We start from the raw sequence: 24,560 nt of genomic DNA, 5'->3' as shown, positions 1-24,560 counted from the left end.
CAGCCCCAGCCTGACCCCCACTCTGCCCAACCACACACAACAGCCTTGACTTATACATAGTGTTGGGGTTTCCTGGTGGATCAAATGGTAAAGAATCTGCCCACAGTGCAGGAGACCAGGGTTCTATTCCAGGGTCGAGAAGATCCCCTGGAGAAGGAAATGGCAACACACTCCAGCATCCTTGCCCAGAGAATTCCATGGACAGAGGAGCCTGGCAGGCTGCAGTTCATAGTGTAGCCAAGAGTCAGATAGGACTGAACAACTAACATTCACTTCCTTCATATACTGTGGTATACCCTTGACTTACACGCTGGACAGAAAGAATGAACATTGCTCAGGCACTTGTTTTGAAACCAGCACTTAAGACATTGTTATATTGATCATGCCTTTTAAGATTTGATTCTGGGGAGAAAAACATTTCTCTCTGAAGGTAATAGATGTTATCCCTCTGTGGGTATATTTATATCTATATATCTATATACCTGTACCTATATCTGCCTCGAGACATATCTAGATATAGATATATAGATACAGAAGTATAGACTCCACTATTTCCTAAATTTTATTTAATGAGTACATGTTACTTTTATTTACCTTACTTGTTTTTATTATTGAAAATGTGGTATGAGTTTCTCCCTACCAAGGCAAAAGATATATTCCTACATATTCTAACATTGACTTGCTAGGGGGAAAAACTCATATCATGTTTCCAATAATGAAAACAAGTAAGATAAATAAAAGTAACATGTACTCATTAAATAAAACTTAGCAAATAGTGGAGAATAAGGGAAAACAAAACTGCCACAATCACTAAAAGTAACTCTGTTTAATATTTTGAATGTTTTATACTATCCATAGGTTTAAAAATGGAACTAACCACATGTATGTATAACTCTGAATTCTGATATTTTTCAAAGATAAATTCAACATTTAACCATATAGCTAACTTGACCTTGAAGGCTAGCAAATTTGCTTTCTTCTGTTTTACAGTATTCATTTTCTATTTCCATGTGAAAAACTGCATTTTATTTGGTTCTTTTACTGTGCATCAGCTCAGTTCAGTTTAGTTCAGTCGCTCAGTCGTATCCGACTCTTTGCGACCCTATGGACTGCAGCATGCCAGGCCTTCCTGTCCATCACCAACTCCTGGACTTTAGTCAAACTCATGTCCATTGAGTCGGTAATGCCATCCAACCATCTCAACCTCTGTTGTCCCCTTCTCTTCCCACCTTCGATCTCTCCCAGCATCAGGGTATTTTCCAATGAGTCAGTTCTTCACATTAGGTGGTCAAAGTATTGGAGTTTCAGCATCAGTCCTTTCAATGAATATTCAGGATTGATTCCCTTTAGGATGGACTGGTTGGATCTCCTTGCGGTCCAAGGGACTCTCAAGAGTCTTCTCCAACACCACAGTTCAAAAGCATCGATTCTTTGGCGCTCAGCTTTCTTTATAGTCCAACTCTCACGTCCATACAGGACTACTGGAAAAACCATAGCTTTGACTAGATGGACCTTTGTTGGCAAAGTAATGTCTCTGCTTTTTAATATGCTAGTTAGGTTGGTCATAACTTTTCTTCCAAGGAGAAAGCATCTGTTAATTTCATGGCTGCAGTCACCATCTGCAGTGATTTTGAAGCCTCCCAAAATAAAGTCTCTCACTGTTTCCATTGTTTCCCCATCTATTTGCCATGAAGTGATGGGACCAGATGCCATGGTCTTAGTTTTCTGAATGTTGAGCTTTAAGCCAACTTTTTCCACTCTCCTCTTTCACTTTCATCAGAAGGCTCTTTAGTTCTTCGCTTTCTACCATAAGGGTGGTGTCATCTGCATATCTGAGGTTATTGATATTTCTCCCAGCAATCTTGATTCCAGCTTGTGCTTCATCCAGTCCAGCATTTCTCATGATGTACTCTGCATATAAGTTAAATAAGCAGGGTGACAATATACAGCCTTGACGTCCTCCTTTTCCTATCTGGAACCAGTCTGTTGTTCCATGTCCAGTTCTAGCTGTTGTTTCCTGGCCTGAATACAGATTCCTCAGGAGGCAGGTCAAGTTGTCTGTTATTCTCATCTCTTCAAGATGAAAAAAAGCATCAGCTCAAGTCCTTATTAAAATTAAAGAGTTGGTCTTTTCAGGTGGAGCAGTGCTTGATGGTGGGGACAGGGCCGAGGTAGTCCAGCAGAGCTGGGAACACCTACAGGAACGTCCACCCCAGGCTGGGCTCACAGAGGCGTCTGCAGTCGCGGGGCCAGCAGGAAGGTGTGAGCGCCTGTTGTGATCTTCCCCAAGGGAGTGGCTGAAAGGATGTGGGGTCTGGGCAGTGGGCGATACAGCAGGTCTTCAGGACACCTAGAGGTGCTGAGGTGTGCTGAAAAGCACATGTCTTCGCTGTCCTGTATCAGCTGTGGGGTTTGCAAAAGTCCCTTATCTCCCCGAGCTTCAGTTTCCTTCTTGGTGAAGCAGCGGATAACAACTCAACCTTTGCAAAGTTGGTGTGAGGAGTCAGTGAAGTAACACGGGAAGCGCCTGGTTGTCGTTGTTGTTTTTTTTCTCTGATTTAAAACAACAAAAAGAGCTACGACTCCGAATGCAGCCATGGGTTGTGCTTGGTGAAGCCAAGAGTTTGAGTATTTGAAGGTGGACTACAGGGGCTTTGGAATGTTCCAGAAATGAAATGAATTGAGACTACTCCTTCAGCACTTCAACAGGGGGTGAGAAGGCGGCTGTCCCCTAGGAGAGTACAGAAGAAGCTGCGTCTGCAGGAGATGGCGTTCAGAGCAGAGGTTAATGGGGCTTCCCGGGTGTGGCACAAGTGCCCTGGGAAGATGGAGGGTGAGGAGGAGGGGCTGTGGGAGGCAAGGATTTCTCTGGCTCTGTGGCCTAATTAGGTCTCCCTGCCTCCACCCGGCCACGCCCAAGGCTCAGTCCTGAACCCAGCCCTCTCCCGTCTGGGCCCCACAGTGGGCGCCCAGCCCAGCCCCTCGGGGTCAGCCCTTCTCACCCATCACTCGCCGGATCCAGTCCACGTAGTCGAGCACTTTGGTGTAGAAGCCGTACCCTTCGCCACACCCGACGCCCCAGGACACGATGCCCGTGGCCACCCAGCGCCGGGCGCGATCGTCCCACACCACGAAGGCACCGCCGCTGTCCCCCTGGCAGACACTCTGCGGCCGCGTCTGGTCCCCGGCGCAGAACATGCCGTTGGTGAATGCCTCGGGCCTCTGCCTCTCCCGGAGCCAGGCCTCGCAGGCCGCCCTCGGGGCCACGGGCAGCCGCGAGTACTTGAGCTTGGTGCTCAGCCAGCCCATCTCCACGCCGAAGCCGCTGACGTAGCCCCACCGGCCGGGCCGGTACAGGGCCTCGCGGTCCGGCAGGCAGACTGGGAGGAGGTGGGGGCCCAGGGGGACGCTGTGCTCCAGCTCCAGGAGCGCGATGTCTCCGTGGAAGTCGTGGGGGTCGTCCTGATGGTAGTCCGGGTGCACGACCACGCGGCGCACGGGGTGGCTGCCCAGCTCCAGCATCTGGTCTGTGTCTGTGTAGCCCAGGAATACCTGGGCGCTCCGGTTCCTCCCAAGCAAGATGCTGTCCTTGGGGTGGATGGTGTGGGCTGCGGTGAGAACCCAGCGGTCGCCCAGCAAGGCCCCGCCGCCCCTGCCATAGATGCTGGTGAGGGCCTGCCAGGGGAAGCTGCCCAGCTCAGCTCTGGAGGCGCCAAGGGACTCCTGGGTCTGCGAGATGGGGACCACTGGCCGTCCACAGACTGAGAGAGAGGAGGGGTAAAGTCAGCGCTGTATCAAGACGCTTATTGAAAACCTGCTTCTGCAACCTCCACTTCCTCCTCAGCCATTTTAAAAGCTGCTTTTTAATTTTCATCTTTATTTATTTACTTATTTGGCTGCACCATGCAGGCATGTAGGATCTTAGTTCCCTGACCAGGGATCGAACCCATGCTCTCTGTAGTCGAAGTGCAGATTCTTAACCAGTTGCACCCTTTTTTCCTAAGCCACCTTTTTAGACTTCCTGCCACCTTCTTTGAACAGTATCGTGCAGCAAGCACCATTTGTCTGTGGTGTCTCCTGTCTGTTTGTGTGTCATTTCTGTGTTTTTGACATCTCCCCCTCCCGGAGCACGAGGTCAGGCTGCCCCTGGAGTTTTCTGTGGCTCTGGAGTAAAACCTGACAAAGGTACTAAGATTGGGTTAGAAAGGCAATGTTTGACTGAGTTTCAAAAATGGTGGGTCTGAGGGAATTCCCTGGTGGTCCACTGGTTAGGCCTCTGTACTTTCGCTGCCATGGTAATTCCACTCAGTTCCTGTTCGTTGAACTAAGAGCCCACAAGCTGAATGAGTCAAAAAATTAAGAACAAAACAAAATAGACGACCAGCCAACAATGCTAGATTTGAACTGTCCTCTGTTGCTGGTAGGAATGTAAAATGGTTCAACTGCTGTGGAAGATTGTGTGGCAATTCCTCAAAAAGGTAAACACAGAGTTGGTGTGTGAGCCAGCAATGCCACTCCCAGGCCTATACCCAAGAGAACTAAAGGTGTTCTCGCTGTGGAATACCCATAAAAGGCAGAAAAGTGTAAATGACCCAAATGTCAACCCACCGCTGAATGGATAAACAAAGTGATTTGTCTGCACAGTGGAATTCTATTCAGCCATGAGGAGGAAGGGCTACTGACACGTGCTATAGCGTGGGTGAACCTGGAAGGCACCACACTAACTGAGAGAAGCCAGGCACAAAAGCCATTATAGGATTCCCTTGAGATGCCATGTCCAGAACAGGCAAGTCCACAGAGATAGAAAGTGGTTAGCGGTGGCCAGAGGACTGGGAGAAGGTAGAGCTGGAGTCTCTTTTGGGGATGATGGAAATGTTCTAGAATAAGTGCTAATGGTTGCACAAATCGTGAACATGCTAAAAATGACTGAATCGTGCACTTTAGTGATTTTTATGTTATATGAACTTTACATTACACACACACACACAAATGCTTTAAAACAATGCTAGGCTTTCAGGCACTACAGCATCAAGGTAGGGAGATTTTTTGGGGAAGAGAGGCTGTCTGTGTATCCTTGAAGCAGACCATGTCAATAGAGGGTTTTCTCTTATTTCAGCTCATCTGTTTCTCTTCCTCTTTCATTTTCCATCTGATTAGCTTATTTATGGCTTTTCCTTTCTGGGTTATCCCTTGACCCTCAAGAAGAAGGGGTAAGCTTCTTGCTTCTCCTTTTCTGGGCCTTCTTGGTTCCCCTTTCCTTCCTCACTTTCTGCCTTTCCTTCCCCCTTTCTATTCCAAGGCCGTCTGGCACCCACAGGCCCAAACGCAGCTGAGGCCTTTCTGGGAAGCGGCTGTCTTCATGGCACCAGAGGTGCCCACTCACCAGGCACACAGCGGGGAGCCTCCTCCCTTTCCTGGGTCTGCTTCCAGGGCGCCTGGGCAGTGCAGGTGAGTGTTCCTGAGGAGTGAAACGAGGGAGGCAGAGAATAGGCTCAGAGCAGGGAGGTAGGGCCTGGAAGAGGCCTCAGGTCTCTCTGGTGTGGGAGGGTGTAAGACAGGTAGGAGCTGAATCCTCAGCAGCTGGGGACTCACCTGAGGGCTTGGCCTTGTAATAGGGCTCCTGGCAGCAGCTCTGGATCTCAGTGGGGTTGTCTCCAGGTTTGTGGATGGCCTTGGGGCCCCCAGTGGCCTGGTTGATGGGCTGAGTATAATTCACAGCTATAGGAAAACAGTGGTCATTAGTACGGAGAACAGAATTGCAAACTGGCAACCCAGGGATTGAATCTGGTCTGTGGCTATATTCAATTTGACCTGCACAGTCTTTTGGAAATTTTTATTTTTTAATTTATTTGGCATTGCATCACGGCTTGGAGGATCTTAGTTCCCCGACCAGGGATTAAACCCAGGTCCTTGACAGTGAAGGCATCAAGTCCTAACCACTGGACCACAGGGAATTCCCAGCAGTCTTTTCTTTTTTTAAACATTTGAATTATTTGAATTGTTTTTCACCAATCAGATTGTTAATGCTAAAAAAGTTTGAAAATAACTGTGAAATTAAGGAAGGGGAAACAGACATTTTTCATATGTGGTTAGTGGGAGTGTAAATTAGTAAAACTTTTGTAGGGAAATTTAGCAATATAAAAATTAAAAGTGCACACATTTTTCAATTTTTTATTTGTAGGAATTTATCCTCATGCATGTGCTCAATGATGTATATACGAAGGTATTTAGAGCAGTACTGTTTGTAGGATCTCTCAGTGAAAGACTGATTAAATATACTATGATGCATCAATAAAGGAATATTGTATGGTCTTTAAAAACAATCAATCAGGCAATACTAATTGCCTAAACCCTGGTGGTGCAGTGGCTCGGACTCAGCACTTTCACTGCCAGGGCCTGAGTTTGATCTCTGGTCAGGGAGCTAAGGTCCCACAAGCTACAAGGTATGGCATATATATATATATTTAATTGAATGAAAAAGGGCAAATTTAAAACATCGTGACTAGTATGCCACACACACACACATACCACAGTATTTGTATTCGAGCAGCCTAGAATTCCTTTGGAAGAATACCCAGGAAACAGAACAGGGTCATTTTTGGGCAAGGGAGCCAGGGACTAAGGGCCAGAGATCAGAGGAAGATTACTTTTATTGAAAATATTACTCACGAGCATGTCTTATCTTTCAAAAAGCCTGGGGTTACCATTTGTAAATCTAGAATTTCACTTAAAAATCTGAATATTCAGCTTCTGTTAAAATATGAGATGATCTGCCAGCACTGGGCCTGTCAATCTGCACGGAAACAATGGAGCTGAGCTGGTGCCCCAGGTACGAGGCTACTCAACAGAGGGCAGGCTGGGCAGCAAGGGGCTAAGCCCCAGTGTCCCAAACCTCCAGTCTCAGCTTCCACTGGTCACTTCAAGATACCAGAGAGGGCTTCCCTAGTGTTCCAGTGGTTAAGAATCTGCCTTACAATGCAGGCAACATGAGTTTGATCCCTGGTCGAGGAAGATCCCACATACCACGGAGCAACTAAGTCCGTGCACCACAACTCTTGAGCCCATGTTCCTCAATAAGAGAAGCCACTGCAGCAAGAGGCCTGAGCACCGCAACTAGAGAGTAGCCCCCCTCACTGCAGCTAGAGAAAGCTGGCATGCATCAGTGGAGACCCAGCACAGCCAAAAAAAATAAAGATACCGGGGCCAGGGCTGTGGGCAGGGACTTCCCTCCCCGCACCCCGGGGGCACCCTCACCCACGGCTTGGTAGAGGGCCAGGAAGCCCTTGTGGAGGCCTGGGGTCTTGTCTTCAGAGGCCCGTGCACTGAAGGTCAGCCGCAAACTGTTCCCCGAGGACACAAACTCCCTCTGACCAGGCGGCCTGCCCAGCAGGGAGCCCTGCTGCCCGCAGAACTTGCCGAGATCCATCCCATTGGCTGTGATCTGCAAGGGGACGGGGTAGGCAGGTGTGAGGAGAACCTGACCACCCGTGGTCATAGGGTCATGTCAGAGTGTGGACCCCAGCCCCGCCTTGAAGGTTCTGCACACTGTTGGGGTTTGGAAGCTGTGTCACCTCCTGGAAACTTCCTTAACTCAGTTCCTGTTCCATTTCTGATTCCCAAGTTTCTTCAATCCATGACCAGATACCTAGCTGATTTCTTTAGCCTGCCATAGTTACATCATGCAGCCCACCTTATTTCAAGAATTGAAATGGAAACTCAATAACTGGATTGTACAATGCTATGGATGGAAGTTCATAACATTGTACCAGAGGCTGTGATCAAAATCATTCCCAAGAGAAAGAAATGCAAAAAGGCAAAATGGTTGTCTGAGGAGGCCTTACAAATAGCTGAGAAAAGAAGAGAAGTGAAAGGCAAAGGAGAAAAGGAAAGATATACCCATCTGAGTGCAGAGTTTCAAAGAATAGCAAGGAGAGATAAGACAGCCTTCCTAAGTGAAGAATGCAAAGATACAGAGGAAAACAATAGAATGGGAAAGACTAGAGATTTCTTCAAGAAAATTAGAGATACCAAGGGGGCTTCCCTGGTGGCTTAGAGGGTAAAGCATCTGCTTGCAATGCAGGAGACCTGGGTTCGATCCCTGGGTCGGGAAGATCCCCTGGAGAAGGAAATGGCACCCCACTCCAGTACTCTTGCCTGGAAAATCCCATGGACGGAGGAGCCTGGTAGGCTACAGTCCATGGGGTCACAAAGAGTCAGACACGACTGAGTGACGACACCTTACCAAGGGAACAGTTCATGCAAAGATGGACTCGATAAAGGACAGAAATGTTATGGACCTAACAGAAGCAGAAGATATTAAGAAGAGGCGGAAAGAATGCAAAGAAGAAATATACAAAAAAGATCTTCATGACCCAGATAACCATGATGGTGTGATCGCTCACCTAGACCAAGACATCCTGGAATGTGAAGTCAAGTGGGCCTTAGAAGGCATCACTACGAACAAGGCTAGTGGAAGTGATGGAATTCCAGTTGAGCTATTTCAAATCCTGTGCTGTGCTCAATATGCTAGCAAATTTGGAAAACTCAGCAGTGGCCACAGGACTGGAAAAGGTCAGTTTTCATTCCAATCCCAAATAAAGGCAATGCCAAAGAATGCTGAAACTACCGCACAATTGCACTCATCTCACACGCTAGTAAAGTAAAGCTCAAAATTCTCCAAGCCAGGCTTTAGCAGTACGTGAACGGTGAACTTCCTGATGTTCAAGGTGGTTTCAGAAAAGGCAGAGGAACCAGAGATCAAATTGCCAACATCCGCTGGATCATGGAAAAAGCAAGAGAGTTCCCGAAAATCATCTATTTCTGCTTTATTGACTATGCCAAAGCCTTTGACTGTGTGGATCACAATAAACTGTGGAAAATTCTGAAAGAGATGGGAATACCAGACCACCTGATCTGCCTCTTGAGAAACTTATATGCAAGTCAAGAAGCAACTGTTAGAACTGGACATGGAACAACAGACTGGTTCCAAATCGGGAAAGGAGTACATCAAGGCTGTATATTGTCACCCTGCTTATTGAACTTATATGCAGTGTACATCATGAGAAATGCTGGACTGGAAGAAACACAAGCTGGAATCAAGATTGCTGGGAGAAATATCAATAACCTCAGATATGCAGATGACACCACCCTTATGGCAGAAAGTGAAGAGGAACTAAAAAGCCTCTTGATGAAAGTGAAAGAGGAGAGTGAAAAAGTTGGCTTAAAGCTCAACATTTAGAAAATGAAGATCATGGTATCTGGTCCCATCACTTCATGGCAAACAGATGTGGAAACAGTGGCAGACTTTATTTTTGGGGGCTCCAAAAACTGCCGATAGTGATTGCAGCCGTGAAATTTAAAGACGCTTACTTCTTGGAAGAAAAGTTATGACCAACCTAGATAGCATATTCAAAAGCAGAGATATTACCTTGCCAACAAAGGTCCGTCTAGTCAAGGCTATGGTTTTTCCAGTAGTCATGTATGGATGTGAGAGTTGGACTGTGAAGAAAACTGAGCGCCAAAGAATTGATGCTTTTGAACTGTGGTGTTGGAGAAGACACTTGAGAGTCCCTTGGACTGCAAGGAAATCCAACCAGTCCATTCTGAAGGAGATCAGTCCTGGGTGTTCATTGGAAGGACTGATGCTAAAGCTGAAACTTCAATACTTTGGCCACCTGATGGTAAGAGTTGACTCATTGGAAAAGACCCTGATGCTGGGAGGGATTGGGGGCAGGAGGAGAAGGGGATGACAGAGGATGAGATGGCTGGATGGCATCACCGGCTTGATGGACATGAGTTTGAGTGAACTCTGGGAGATGGTGATGGACAGGGAGGCCTGGTGTGCTGCAATTCATGGGGTCATAAAGAGTTGGACACAACTGAGTGACTAAACTGAACTGAGGCATCAACAGTATGTGAACTGAGAACCTCTAGATATTAAAGGTAGAGTTAGAAAAGGCAGAGGAACCAGAAGTCAAATTGCCAACATCCGTTGGATCATGGAAAAAGTAAGAGAATTCCAGAAAACCATCTACTTCTGCTTTATTGACTACACCAAAGTCTTTGACTCTGTGGATCACAACAAACTGTGGAACATTCTTAAACCAATGGGAATACCAGACCACCTTACCTGCCTCCTGAGAAACCTGTATGGAGGTCAAGAAGGAACAATTAGAACTGGACATAGAACATCGGACTGGTTCCAAACTGGGAAAGGAGTAAGTCAAGGCTGTATATTGTCACCCTGCTTATTTAACTTCTGAGAGTACATCATGTGAAATGCCGGGCTGGATGAAGCACAAGCTGGAATCAAGATTGCCAGGAGAAATATCAATAACCTCAGATATGCAGATGACACCACACTTATGGCAGAAAGTGAAGAGGAACAAAGAACCTCTTGATGAAGGTGAAAGAGGAGAGTGAAAAATCTGTCTTAAAACTCAACATTCAAAAAACTAAGATCATGGCAACTGGTCCCACCATTTCATGGCAAATAGATGGGGAAACAATGGAAACAGTGACAGATTTTATTTTCTTGGGCTGCAGATGGTGACTGCAGCCGTGAAATTAAAAGACGCTTGCTCCTTGGAAGAAAAGCTATGACCAACCTAGACAGCATATTAAAAAGCTGAGACATTATCTTGCCAACAAAGATCTGTCTAGTCAAAGCTATGATTTTTTCCAGTAGTCATGTATGGATGTGAGAGTTGGACAGTAAAGAAAGGCTGAGCATCGAAGAATTGATGCTTTTGAACTGTGATGTTGGAGAAGACTCTTGAGAGTCCCTTGGATTGAAAGGAGATCAAACCAGTCAATACTAAATGAAATCAAATTGAATATTCATTGGAAGGACTGATGATGAAGCTCCAACACTGGCCACCTGATGTGAAGAACTGACTCATTGGATAAGATGCTGATGCTGGGAAACATTGAAGGCAGGAGGAGAAGGGAACAATAGAGGATGAGATGGTTGGATGCGATCACTGACTCAATGGACATGAGTTTGAGCAAGCTGAGGGAGTTGGTGATGGTCAGGGAGGCCTGGCATGCTGCAGTCCATGGGGTCGCAGAGTCCGATGCGACTGAGCAATTTAACTGAACTGAACATCCAGCTCCTGAGCCCGACAGTGCAGGCACACAACTTACTTGATGATGCACTTTTAATGACTGACGTGTGAGTTCTTGCTGTTGACTCTAGGGATTTGCAGTGTGTGTGTGTCCCTTGGTAAGGCTTCCTGACCTGTGGCCTTCTCTCTCGTTGGTGGGGCCCAGATGGCTGGGTGCACAAGTAAGCATGGGGCCTCAGCTGGGAGACCCGGCCTCCTGGGTAAGCCTCGAGTTTCAGGCCCTGGGCCCCTCCCGCTGACCTGGGCCTCCAGCAGGGGCCCTCCCCACGTGGAGTCCCTCCAGAACCCCACCCAGCTCACTGTGACGGAGTCCTGCTCACAGTCCGGGGACGGCTCCAGGTCAAAGTCCTGGAACAGGAGCCTCACAGCGTAGCCCTCTGGAGCCTTGATGTCCGTGGAGCTCTCCTGGCCTTTGACATATGGCTCCGGGTACCCAGGGGACGTCAGGTTCTGGGGCAGCCACTGGGCCAGGAGCACCACGGAGCCCTGCGTGGGGAAAGCCTGGAGGACTCCCCAGAGGAGGAACCACCACCTGGGAGTGGGCCAGGGCAGAGGGGGCTGCGTGCCTGTGGCCTGTGGCCTGAGGAGACATGAGGGGGCAGGCGTTGCTAAGACTGAGAGGCCTGGGCACCTCTGTCCACACTCTTACGGCTCCTCCTCCCCCAATTCCTTCAGCCTCCTGGTCAGCCTGTGCTTGGACTGTGGGTTTTCCACCACTGCCCACCTCCCTGGAGAGGCTCATCCAAGCAGGGGCTGCTTTCTGTCTACTTCAGTCAACCCCAGCCCACCCTGGTGTCTGATGAGCCTGGAGGTTACAAGTGAGAGACATTTAAATATGATAGTGTCCTGGCTGGAGCTTGAGCCAGCACACCCCAGGGAAGGTTGCTGGAGGCTATATGCGTGTGTGTGTGTGTGAGCGTGCACATGTCCCGGGGTGCCCTTCCCATGTCTCCAAACTTCTCTCAGCCTCTTCGGCCTCCAAACTCCTCAGTCTCTCCAGCCTCCTCTGCCTCCCCAGCCTCCCAGCCTCTCCAGCCTCTCCAGCCTCTCCCTCCTCAGCCTCTCCAGCCTCCTCAGCCTCCCCAGCCTCTCCAGCCTCCTCAGCCTTCCCAGCCTCTGCAGCCCCTCCAGGCACACTCACATGTTGCCTGGGCAGCGGGTGGAGTGAGGCTTCCCCAGAGACAGTTCCCGCAGCTCTGAGACCAGGCATCTGGAACCCGACATCTTAGCCCTGAGAGGACTTGGCCTGAGTCTGGGAACAGGAAGTGGGGCTGGAGAAGGCCCTGTGGGGGAGGAGGGAGAAGTTACTGGAAATGAGTTGAGTAATTCGCCTCAGTTCCCTTTTCTCTAATTCTCTGGGTTGAGCGCCACCTTCTGTCTGATTCAAGAAGAGCTCACCTACCCTAAAGCAGAGGAAAAAGCTCCACAACCGCCCTGGCCAGGAGAGGCCATCAGGGGTAGGTGGGTGCAGTCACTGTTGTCTTTTCCGCACTGTTTAATTTTTACCATCTCCGTGTCTCACACTCGGTAGGATGGCTCCTTCTGAGTTAGCCTTTCGCCTTTAATCAGCAAAACTTCTCCCTCCCTGACCTCCTGCTCATTCTGTAACCAGCCAGCCTCTTGTACACATCGAACTTTATGACCACCGTACCTGCCGCCTCCCCAAACATGGCTGGGGGCCCGCACTGAGGCAGTCCTTGAATCCCGCCCACAGGCCCCTGACGCTGCTTGTCCAGCAGGCTCAGGCTGACGCAGGGCAGGGTCGGCTTCAGGCCAAAGTTTCTGTAGGCAGGTGTTGGGGGTGCGGCGGGTCTGTGGACAAAGGGCTGCCCTGTCTGAATGCCCAGCTAGTGCCATAAATCTGATTCCTCTCTCTCCTGGTAGGTCACAGCACAGGGATTCCTCCTGTTAATTCAAGTACCTGCAGGCTCCAAAGCTCTTAAAAACTTTGGGGGGAAAAAAAGTCAAGCAGAGTAATAGAATTTTACCTTTATGCTAGAAAGGAGAAGAGAGTCCCAAAGGTATCTGTCTGGTCTAACAAATAAACCACAGTCTCACAAGTACTTATGCTTTCTGGAAAGGGAAGAGGTTAATTAGTTAATTTACTATTATTTTATGGACCATTTAAAAAGTCTTTATTGAATTTGTTACAATATTGTTTCTGTTTATGATTCAACTAATAAAGAATCTGCCTGCAATGTAGGAGACCTGGGTTTGATCCCTGAGTTGTGAAGATCCGCTGGAGAAGGGGAAGGCTACCCACTCTGGGATTCTGGCCTGGAAAATTCCATGGACTGTATAATCCATGGGGTCACAAAGAATTGGACACAACTGAGCGACGTCCACTTTCACTTTTCTGTTTTACGTTTTGGTTTTTTGGCGGCAAAGTATGTGGGACCTTAGCTTCTGGATCACGGGTTGAACGTGCACCCCCTGCATTGGAAGGTGAAGTCTTAACCTCTGAACCGCCAGGGAAATTCCTGAAGAAGTTAATTTAAATATCGTTTTCAGAGGAATAAGTTATTAATGGCTGACCAGAGTTGCAGCCTTTTGTTTGTTTTGGGGCTGTGCTACACAGCCGACAGGATCTTAGTCCCCCAACCAAGGCTTGAACCTGTACCCCAGGCAGTGGAAGCTTGGCATCCTAACCATTGGATTTCTAGAGAATTTCTGAGTTGCCGCCTTTTAAAGTTTATAGATGCCATTGTACTGCTCCTATAGCAACCATCTCTGAAGTCTGAATATCTTAAAAAGATTCCTCCATACAAGTTACACTCCCAGAGATGACAGAAGTATAACAGAGAACAGGATTACCTATCTTCACTGAATGTTCTAGATTCACCCCTTTATCAGGATCAACTCTGTGAAGAAGAATCATGTCTGATTTTCTGCAACTCCAGGATAAGAAGGATTATACTCTCATCTTCCTGAGATTTATTTCATGAGCATTTGTGGGCTTGCTTTCTAAAACCAAGCACCAGCATTTCATTATGGAGTATTTAGAGGAGGAAAAAAGGCAGCTTAACATGTTCAAAGGAAAAGAGAAAGTTAAATGGATATTGGACACATTGCGTTTTCCATCTTCAGGTGGGAGAATGGTCCTTTCCCTCCAAGCAGAGTGTGAGGACTTGGCCCAAGCAAGGCTGTGGGACTGTGTCTGGGGAAGGCTCAAGGAACAGGTATGGTGGAAAGTTCCTGGAAATATAGTGATTGTCAGCATGACCTTAAAAAAGTCTCTAGAGTAGATACTACTGCTGTCTGACTCAGGGGTAAATATTGGAGATGGTTTATTTTTATTCTATTTTTTCGCCCTGTAGCATGCAAGATTTTAGTTCCCCAACCAAGGATCGAATCCTGGCCTTCCTAGGTTGGAAGCTCAGAGTCTTAACCGCTGGAGCACCAGGGAAGTCCTGAAACCTGCCCTTTTACTGATATATAACTCTTAGGGTCACAAGGAGCACCTGGGAAGCCAGAGACATCCACAGGCGTGAACAACAGTACTGTCCATGATCCACCTGGTGGGAAGAAACCAGCTGAGGCTCCCATGGGGGTTGGGGATCCTCTTCTAGTCTTCCTTTGGAGCATCAGTCCCTGTTCCCTTGGACAGTCTGTGTGGGCTGGGTTGTACTCTGCTCCTAAGCTTGTGCTCCCTTCCTAAGAGCAGGATTTAGTGGAGTACCTTGGTTAGCCCATCGTTCCTGGAGACATTCTGGAGGAGAGGAGGAGGAGGCCCTTAAAAGAAAACCCCAAAGCAGGCAGGACGCCAATTTGCATGGGACTAAAAGCCTTCTTGGGATGTAGGGCTCTCAGTTTTAAAACTGGGGAAATTCTGGATGAACCAGGACAACTGGTCACTCTAAATGGACAGGGGGTAAAGTGCTGGGTGGAGACTGGGTGGGAAAGAGAGCAGGGGACCAAGAGGGTGAAGCGGAGTGACCCCTCCTGCAGCTGGAGTCTGGAGAGGCCCAGGGCCTGGACATAGTCCCCATTTTGGTGAATCTGACCCTTTGCACAGGAGAACCTGACCAGGGCCCACCTGGACGGTGCAGCGATAGTGTGTGTTGGGGTCAGGGGAGAAAGCCACCAGGGACTGGGGACTGAGAAGGAGCCTCAGCTGGTGACTGCAGGCCCTTGTGGAACTAGGGGGGCTAGTGAGGCAGGCCCATGTGAGCTGTTGGGGGTCAGCAGTTCCCCAGTCCTGCTTTCAGGATAACCTCCCCTCTTTGGGGCCTCCTCTCCAGCTGGCAGGGAGATAGAAGCAGCTGTTGCTCTGCAGTTTGTAAGCTGGGCAGAAGAAGCAGAAGTAGCTGCCCCATCGATTATGGCAGAGATTTAGGCATGGAGGGTCCTCAGGGCTGGGAGTGGGGAGGTAGGGGAGCCTTGGGAAAGGGAGCAGGTCTTAGGGAGAGCAAGCATGCCTTTCTTAATTTCTGCACCACCAGGTGCTTTTGCTCACCTCGACCTGCATGTGGGCACAGGCCGTTTGAGGATAAGAGGTGGGGGCCATAGCATTGAGCCTGACCCACCTTCCTGAGCTCCAAGCTCAAGTGCATCATTCTCTCACTGTGTGATTCTTGGCTCATAATCCGGCTGTAAGCTAATTGAGTGTCTCAGATATTTCTTCATCATTCTCAACAATGGCTGCTTGGGGGCAGGCTCCAGGCAAACCAGCTAGGACTAAAAGAAGATGACTTAAATTTGGGCTACTGCTCATCTCAAGACAGTCTACAGGCTGAGTGAACCAAGTTAACTGCCTACTTGAAAAAAAAATCAATAATTTTTGGAGAAACATCACTGAACCCACAGACTTTATAATGTCCAGGATATAATCCACAATTACTCCAAATAAGAAGAAACAGGAAAACACAAACCACACTCTAGAGAAAGACAACAGACCAGCCCCTGAGATGACCCAGATGGTGGAGTCAGAGCCCAAGGACTTCAGCACACAGAGATGCAAAGCTACAGTCCATCGGGTAGCAAGCCATGCTCCTTTGAAAGAAAAAAGACAGGAACACAAGCTGAGAAACAGAAACTTAAAATATAGAGCCACAGAGAGGCAGGATATGAAATTTTAAAAAAATCACTGGCTTAATAGAAGGATGGAGATGGTAGAAGAGTCAGTGACCTTGAAGATAGATAAATAGAAATTAATCGATCTGAAGGACAGAGAGGGAAAAAACTTTTAAAATGAGCAGAAACTCAGGGGGATGATATTAAAAAAACTCTCTAAGATATGTATTCTTGGAGTCCCAGAAGGAGAGGAGAGAGAGAGAGTGAGGCAGCAAAAATATTCAAAGAAATAATGGCTGGAACTTTCCAGCTTTTGTGAAAGGCATATATCTTCAGGTTCAAGAAACTTCATAAACTCCAAGCAGAATTGAAAATAAACAAAAAGGCACATCAGAGTCAAACTGCTAAAAACCAAAGATAAGAAGGGAATCTTGAAAGAGGCTGGATAGAGATAAAGGACATGCTGAAAACAGAGAACAACATTCTCAATGTCACTGCTTTCTCATCAAAAACCATATAGAAGCAAGCAGTGTTGCAGCATCTTCAGAACACCAAAAGAAAAAAAGTCCTCAGCTCCGAGTTACTTTGCCAGTGAAAATGTTCTTCAAGATTGAAGATGAAATGAAAGCATTTTCAGATAAAAGAAAACTTCAAGACTTTGTCGTGAGCAGAGCTGCTGTAGGAGAGATGCTTCTAGGGTTTGTAGGGTTATGGACAGGAATCAAGGTGAATGAGCTACTGGAGGACAGATCAGGAGAGGTGGTACCCTGATGGCTCAGAGGGTAAAGAATCGGCCTGCAACTCGGGAGACCTGGGTTTGATCCCTGGGTTGGGAGGATCCCTTGGAGGAGGGCATGGCAACTCACTTCAGTATTCTTGCCCAGAGAATTCCGTGGACAGAGGAGCCTGGCGGGCTACAGTCCATGGGGTTGCAAAGAGTCGGACACAACTGAAGCAAGTTGGCCCATAGTTGATTTATAGTGTTGTGCCAATCTTTGAAGAAATTAAGAAAGGCTATTGACAAGGAATGCTAATGCTGCAAAAAGAAACTAGAAACTATAAGGAGGAGTAAAGAAAAATTAGAAAATACATTTGCCAAGGATCAACTTTTGGTCCTTGGCTACCAGCTCAGGCCACATAGATCCTTTCAGTCCTGGGAGTTTTGCAGTGTGCTCAGCTGCTTCAGTCGTGTCCTACTCTTTGTGACCCCATGGTCTGTAGTCTGCCAGGCTCTTCTAGAAGCTGAGTGAAAGGCCCTGAATAGCAGAATGAATAATCCAGAAGAAAGACGAAATGATCTCAGTACTTTTCAAGGGTACAGAGTTTGAGAAAAGTTGCCTAGAGCAACCACTAAAAGAAAATTTAAAAATAAGAAAAAAAAAAAGAAGGCAAAGAGGTAGAGCTGAGGCCAATCTATGGATTGAAATGAAATTCTAAACTCTAACTCCATTTAATTTGGGAGGACTTGCTTCTAGTAGGGTGACCTATTAGAAATCATCCTGGTTTGTCTGGGACACGGGGCTTTCAATCCTAAAACAGATTTAGTCCCAGGCAGACTGGTAACTTCTTGTCTTTCAATCATCTATTCTGTCTCCTTTCCCTTAGTCAGATGTGAGCCTCTAAAGAGTAGAAGTACATTTGCTCTGTGGAGGCCCTCACCCTCAGCAGGAGAACTGAATAAAGAAAATAAACAATGAAACTCTAAGGACACTATGTCCACAAAAATAGAAAACACAGAAACAGTCTAAAATAAATACCCTCTAATATACAGGAACAGTATATTAGAGAATAGGGCTACGGATGGTTTAAAAAAATGTTACTCTGTTTAGTGAAATTCTTGTAATGTTACTAAATGACTTTGATAATTACAAAAGGGCTTGGTAATTATGGACGGACTGATGCTGAAGCTGAAGCTCCAATACTTTGGCCACCTGATGCGAAGAGCTGACTCACTGGAAAAGACCCTGATGCTGGGAAAGATTGAGGGCAGGAGAAGAAGGGAGTGACAGAAGATGAGATGGTTGGATGGCATCACTGACTCAATGGACATGAGTTTGAGCAAGCTGCGGGAGTTGGTGATAGACAGGTAAGCCTGGAGTGTGGTAGTCCATGGGGTTGCAAAGATTCCAACATGACTGAATGATTAGACAACAAAAAGGATCATTGTGACCAGCCAGCCCTTTCTAAGCCAGATGAGATTAGAAGAATGAGGCCATGGATCCTGAAGACAATGATAGACCTTGGCTCTGGGGGCATCTTTAATCCGTGGGATTAATGGAGAAGAACTTTTGGTCCTTGGCTACCAGCTCAGGCCACACAGATCCTTTCAGTCCTGGGAGCTTATGCGGTGTGCTCAGCTGCTTCAGTCGTGTCCTACTCTTTGCGACCCTCTGGACTGTAGTCTGCCAGGCTCTTCTAGGTTTCTCCAGGCAAGAACGCTGGAGGGGATTGCCATGCCCTCCTCCAGGAGTTCTTCCAGACCCAGGGGTAGAACCTGGTTTCCCACATTGCAGGCAGATTCTTTATTGCTGAGACCACCGGGGAAGCTCCTGGGAGTTTATATCTCAAGGCAAATCCATATCCTGCTGTCTTTACTCTGCCCTTATCTCCAGTTCTCACTTACACCTTCTGAGCCAACTTCTGGGTCTACTGAGTTGTGTTTCTCATTAACTGAGGAAGGCAGGGGGCTGAGGTAGGGAGGGGGGCAGTCTTTAAAGCTGTGGTGGGGGATGGAGACAGAGCGGGGGGAGAACACGGCCACCAGGGCACTAAGTACAGAGACTCATTTTCAGTTTGGATTTTTATTTTTGCTTTTATTTTTTTTAAGTAAATCAATAAATGTACTCCTTTTTGGCTGTGCTGGTTCTTTGTAATAGTGCCCGGGCTTCTCCTTGCAGTAGCTTCTCTTGTTGCAGAGCATGGGCTCTAGAGCTCAGGCTCAGTAGTTGTGGCGCAGGGGCCTAATTGCTCCGAGGCGTGTGGGATCTTCCTGGATCAGGGATCGAACCTGTGTCTGCTGCATTGGCAGGTGGATTCCTAACCACTAGACCACCAGGGAAGTCCTTTGGTTTTATTTTGGCAATTCCCATTGGTGCTGCCACCTGCTGTCCTGTGTGGGGAAGGGCCCATGGGGGCAGGGATGGCAGGGTGGGGGGTGGAGGTGGGGTGCTGGGTTTTCCAGATCAGGAAGGTTTTTCTGCAGCCTTCATTAGACCTCAGAATTTAAAGAGGAGTTTGCTGTCTCTTGGACTCCAAACAACCTCAGAAGACCCTGGGCTGAAAGGGTGGGGCAGTTTCCTGTCTTTAGACAGCTTGCCCTGGGTCAGGACAGGTTCCCTGCCCAGAGTCAGGTGAGGAGAGGTACAGGAGTGAGGTGGAGAGCAGATGGGGCTAAGGAGGCCTGAGTCAGGGATCCTGGGCTTCTGTCCCTAATGGTCAGTATAGATGTGGGCAGACCAGGGATTTAGAGGTAAGAGGGACTCTGCTGGAGATGCCGAACCAACTTATGGACAAGGGTTGAGGGGAAGAAGGAGACGATGAGATGAATGGAGAGAGCAGTGTGGAAGCATATACTCTACCATGTATAACATAGATAGCCAATGGGAATTTGCTGTATGACTCAGGGAACTTAAACCAAACTCTGTAATAATCTAGAGGGATGGGATAGGGTGGGAGGTGGAAGGTGAGAGGTAGGTCCCAAAGGGAGGGGACATATGTACAGTTCAGTTCAGTTGCTCAGCTGTGTCCAACTCTTTGCAACCCCATGGACTGCAGCACAAGAGGGCTCCCTGCCCATCACCAACTCCTGGAGTTTACCCAAACTCATGTCCGTTGAGTTGGTAATGCCATCCAGCCATCTCACCCTCTGTCATCCCCTTCTCCTCCTGCCCTCAATCTTTCCCAACATCAGGGTCTTTTCAAATGAGTCAGCTCTTTGCATCAGGTGGCCAAAGTAATGGAGTTTCAGCTTCAACATCAGTCCTTCCAATGAACACTCAGGACTGATCTCCTTTATGATGGACTGGTTGGATTTCCTTGCAGTCCAAGGGACTCTCAAGAGTCTTCTCCAACACCACAGTTTAAAAGCATCAATTCTTCTGTGCTCAGCTTTCTTTATAGTCCAACTCTCACATCCATACATGACTACTGGGAAAACCATAGCCTTGACTAGATGGACATTTGTTGGCAAAGTAATGTCTCTGCTTTTTAATATGCTCTCTAGGCTGGTCATAACTTTCCTGCCAAGGAGCAAGCATCTTTTAATTTCATGGTTGCAGTCGCCATCTGCAGTGATTTTAGAGCCCCCCCCCCCAAATAAAGTCTGCCACTGTTTCCACTGTTTCCCCATCTATTTGCCATGAAGTGATGGGACCAGGTTCCACGATCTTAGTTTTCTGAATGTTGAGCTTTAAGTCAACTTTTTCACTCTCTTCTTTCACTTTCATCAAGAGGCTCTTTAGTTCTTTTTCACTTTCTGCCATAAGGGTGGTGTCATCTGCATATCTGAGGTTATTGATATTTCTCCCAGCAATCTTGATTCCAGCTTGTGTTCATCCAGTCCAGCATTTCTCATGATGTCCTCTGCATATATGTTAAATAAGCAAGGTGACAATATCAGCCTTGATGTACTCCTTTTCCTATTTGGAACCAGTCTGTTGTTCCCTGTCCAGTTCTAACTGTTGGTTCCTGACCTGCATAGAGATTTCTCAAGAGGCAGGTCATGTGGTATTCCCAGAGATGGGTATTCCCATCTCTTTCAGAGTTTTCCACAGTTTATTGTGATCCACACAGTCAAAGGCTTTGGCATAGTCAATAAAGCAGAAAGACATATGTACACTAATTCATGTTGATTAGCAGAAATGAAACCATTGCCAGAAATGAAACCAACATTGTAAAGAAATTATCCTTCAATTAAAAAACAACATTTTAAAAAAGAGTGACTCTGTTGGAGTTGGGTCTGTCCTTCTTGCTCCCCTACCCCGAGTCATCTCTGGTTTCAAGCTAACTTCCATAGCCTAAGGGTATTTGGGCGGGATTGAGTCAATCTGAGAGCTTCCCAGGTGGTGCTAGTGGTAAAGAACCAACCTGCCCATGCAGAAGACTTAAAGAGATGAGGGTTTGAACCCTGGGTCAGAAAGATCCCCTGGAGGAGGTCATGACAAGCTACTCCAGGTTTCTTGCCTGGAGAATCCCATGGACAGAGGAGCCTGGTGGGCTATAGTCTGCTGCTGCTGCTGCTAAGTCGCTTCAGTCATATCTGACTGTGTGCGACCCCATAGATGGCAGCCCACCATCCCTGGGATTCTCCAGGCAAAAATACTGGAGTGGCTTGCCATTTCCTTCTCCAATGCATGAAAGTGAAAAGTGAAAGTGAAGTCCTTCAGTTGTGTCTGACTCTTAGCGACCCCATGGACTGCAGCCTACCAGGCTCCTCTGTCCACGGGATTTTCCAGGCAAGAGTACTGGAGTGGGGTGCCATCGCCTTCTGCAGGGCTATAGCCTATACGGTTGCAAGGACTTGGACATGACTGAAGTGACTTAGCATGAGCGCGCGCGCATGCGCGCGTGCACACACACACACACACACACACACACACACACTCATGAAACAATCTGAAAGGCAGGTCTGCCACTAGCCTTGCCCCTCTTGTCCACCTTCCCTATTCTGTCAGCTGTCTGTCTACAAAATCTGCTGATCACACTCCTCCCCAGTTTAAAACTTTTCAATGACTTTTCTCTCTGATCCTCAAGATGAAGATCAAGCTCTTTCTTTATCAGGGCACATTCTTCATTACAGGCCCGCAGAGGTACCATCTATATATGTGGATGAGCTCCTGCTGGGGGTGCAGAGCGGGAGAGCAGGCGTCAGGTAGCTGTTGGAGTTTTCAAGGCAGGTGCCCAGGGAGGAAGGGAGCCCATGGTGGACAGTGGCGCCCAGGAGCTGGGCTTGGCAGTGGGAGCGGATGGTCAGGGAGAAGGTGCCTGAGCATCCTTACTGCTCTGATCCAGCGAGGGAGGGATGGAGGCTCACCTCCAGTGTAACCCCGCACCCTTCAGTGCTCCGAAGTGAGGGTTCCAGCCTTTGTCATGTGACCCCACCCCTTGATGCTGTGTTGTTGTTGTTGTGTCTAACTCTTTGCAACCTCATTGACTGCAGCACTCCAGGTTCCTCTGTCCTCCGCTGTCTCTCGGAGTTTGCTCAAATTCATGTCCATTGCATCAGTGATGCTATCTAACCATCTCATCCTCTGTTGCCTGCTTCTCCTCCTGCCTTCAACCTTTCCCAGTATCAGCATCTTTTCTAGTGAGTTGGCTCTTTGCATCAGGTAGCCAAAGAACTGGAGCTTCAGCTTCAGCATCAGTCCTTCCAATGAATATTCAGGACTGATTTCCTTTAGGATAGACTGCTTTGATCTCCTTGCAGTCAGTCCAAGGGACTCTCAACAGTCTTCTCCAACATTCCAGTACAAAAGCATCAATTTTTCTGTGCTCAGCTTTCTTTATGGTCCAACTCTCATATCCATACATGACTACTGGCAAAACCATAGCTTTAACTAGATGGACCTTTGTCAGCAAAGTGATGTCTCAGCTTTTTAATATACTGTCTAGGTTTGTCATAGCTTTTCTTCCAAGGAGAAAGCATCTTTAATTTCATGGCTACAGTGATGGTCCGTGGTGATTTTGGAGCCCAGGAAAATAAAATCTGTCACCGCTTTCACTTTTCCCCTTCCACTGCTGGGTACCTTGTGCTTTGTTAGAGAGGGCAGTCTTGCGGATGGATGGTGTCCTTGAAATGGCTCGGCAGGTCCTCACCTGGTGGCCTGGCTAATATCCACTCTGGTCTTTATTTGTTGGCAGGGCTCTGGCACTGTGGTGGATCTGGCTTGGTGAGTGTTCAGAAGTTGCAGTGAGGCTGGCCAGGGGGCTGCCTGTAGTCTCCGACCTTTGGAGAGAATACAGGGACACAGAGCCATTAAGACACCTTCCCTCGTGGCCTCCTTTTTCCCGTCATCAGATTTGGTTAAACCCGCTGGGATCTGCTTTGAGTCTTCTTCCGCCCATGTTTTTCCATCTCACCCTCCCTCTTTTCAGCAAAGAAGCATCTGGCTCTAGGATCACTGTGCTGGCCCCTGAGGGCTGGGAGGATCCCAGAGATTCCCTACTCGCGAGGTATCCCGAGAGTCCAGGTGCAGGTACGGCTCTTCCCAGGCTTGTCTGTGTGGATACCACCCCACCCCCACCCACACTGCTGCTGGTCTTCGGGTCCCTGCCTCTCTGTCCTCTGCAGAATTTGTCAATCAGCTCCCCACCAGCACAGATGTGACTCTAGCTGAGACCCACTCCCTGCCTCTGGACGGGCACGCTTTCTAATGGCGTGAGACTTACTAAGGTGGACTGTGCTGCACTATTGAAACCACAGAGTAAGTAAGGCCACACACCTGTCAGAGGGGCGGGGTATCACCTGAAGACGCTGGATGTTCTTCGTAACAATCACCTCAGGAAGAGGTGGGTTCTCGGATAGTGGTCCAGCAGGTGGGCCTCTAAGAGGAAGAACAGAGGCCACCTGCGTGTCTTTTTAGACAGGCAGGCCACCTACCTCCACTCTTTTTAGACTTCTGAGGACTGGACACTGAGGTGTGGGCCCTGGTTCTGGGTGCTCAGGTGTCTGAGCTTAGGGCTAGGATGGAAGGGCCTATGACACTGGATATGGAGCCATAGCTTCTTGTGGATGGACAGGTTTTTATTGTCCTAAATCATCTTCCCCCGATTCTTTAAAATTTTTATTTTATTTTTTTGAATTATGAAAGTATGAGAGCACATTCATAGGAGACTTGGAAAATACAGAACAAAGTCACATGCATTGTTGTTGTTCAGTTGCTAAGTTGTGTCTGACTCTTTGTGACCCCATGGATTGCAGCACATCAGGCTCCTCTGTCATGGGATTCAAGAATACTGGGGTGGATAGCCATTCCCTCCTCCAGGGGATTGTCTTGACCTAGGGATCGAACATGAGTCTCCTACATTGCAGGCAAATTCTTTACCACTGAGCCACCAGGGAAGCCTGAGAAAGAGCAAAGCAGGGCCCAAATGGCTTAAATTAAAAAAAAAAAAATTATGGAAGAGCTCTTGACCTTAGATGTACTCTCTTAACAAAATTTTAAGTGTACAATGGTTAGCTATAGGCACAATGTCTTACAGAAAATCTGAACTGTCTTTTGTAATCTGGCCTTGGAAGTAACAGAGTATCCCTGTTGCCATGTTATATTGGGGCCCACAGACTAACTCTGATACAATGTGGGAAGAGACAACTCCAGGAAGGGAATTCCAAGAAGCAGGGATCCTTGGGGGCCAGATTGGGGGCTGGTTATCACACAAGTAGACAGATTATTTTATTTTATGGTGTTTCTTTTTTTAAGAATT

The 24,560-nt window shown here is 47.7% G+C and overlaps 1 protein-coding gene across 2 annotated transcripts; it reads right to left on the bottom strand.

Annotated features, from left to right (window-relative positions):
- Positions 1-796: 796 nt before the first annotated feature.
- On the bottom strand, positions 797-12,593 carry C1RL (complement C1r subcomponent like). Of its 2 annotated transcripts, none has more exons than XM_068969780.1 (8): positions 12,529-12,593; positions 12,268-12,409; positions 11,427-11,706; positions 7,255-7,441; positions 5,593-5,718; positions 5,384-5,458; positions 3,003-3,761; positions 797-2,757 (listed from the first exon to the last, which is right to left on the bottom strand). In XM_068969780.1, the coding sequence occupies exons 2-8, from the start codon at positions 12,348-12,350 to the stop codon at positions 2,732-2,734; spliced, it is 1,536 nt and encodes a 511-aa protein (XP_068825881.1). In that variant the 5' UTR covers positions 12,351-12,409; positions 12,529-12,593; the 3' UTR covers positions 797-2,731. The 2 variants fall into 2 exon arrangements, with proteins under 2 accessions (XP_068825881.1, XP_068825880.1); XM_068969779.1 differs by having other exon boundaries at positions 797-2,731.
- Positions 12,594-24,560: the final 11,967 nt, after the last annotated feature.

This window comes from Capricornis sumatraensis, chromosome 4, assembly GCF_032405125.1.
Source record: "Capricornis sumatraensis isolate serow.1 chromosome 4, serow.2, whole genome shotgun sequence".
Classification (NCBI taxonomy): Eukaryota; Metazoa; Chordata; class Mammalia; order Artiodactyla; family Bovidae; genus Capricornis; species Capricornis sumatraensis.
The sequence above is the reverse complement of the archived record's forward strand: the minus strand, read 5'-3'. Positions and strand labels throughout refer to the sequence as shown.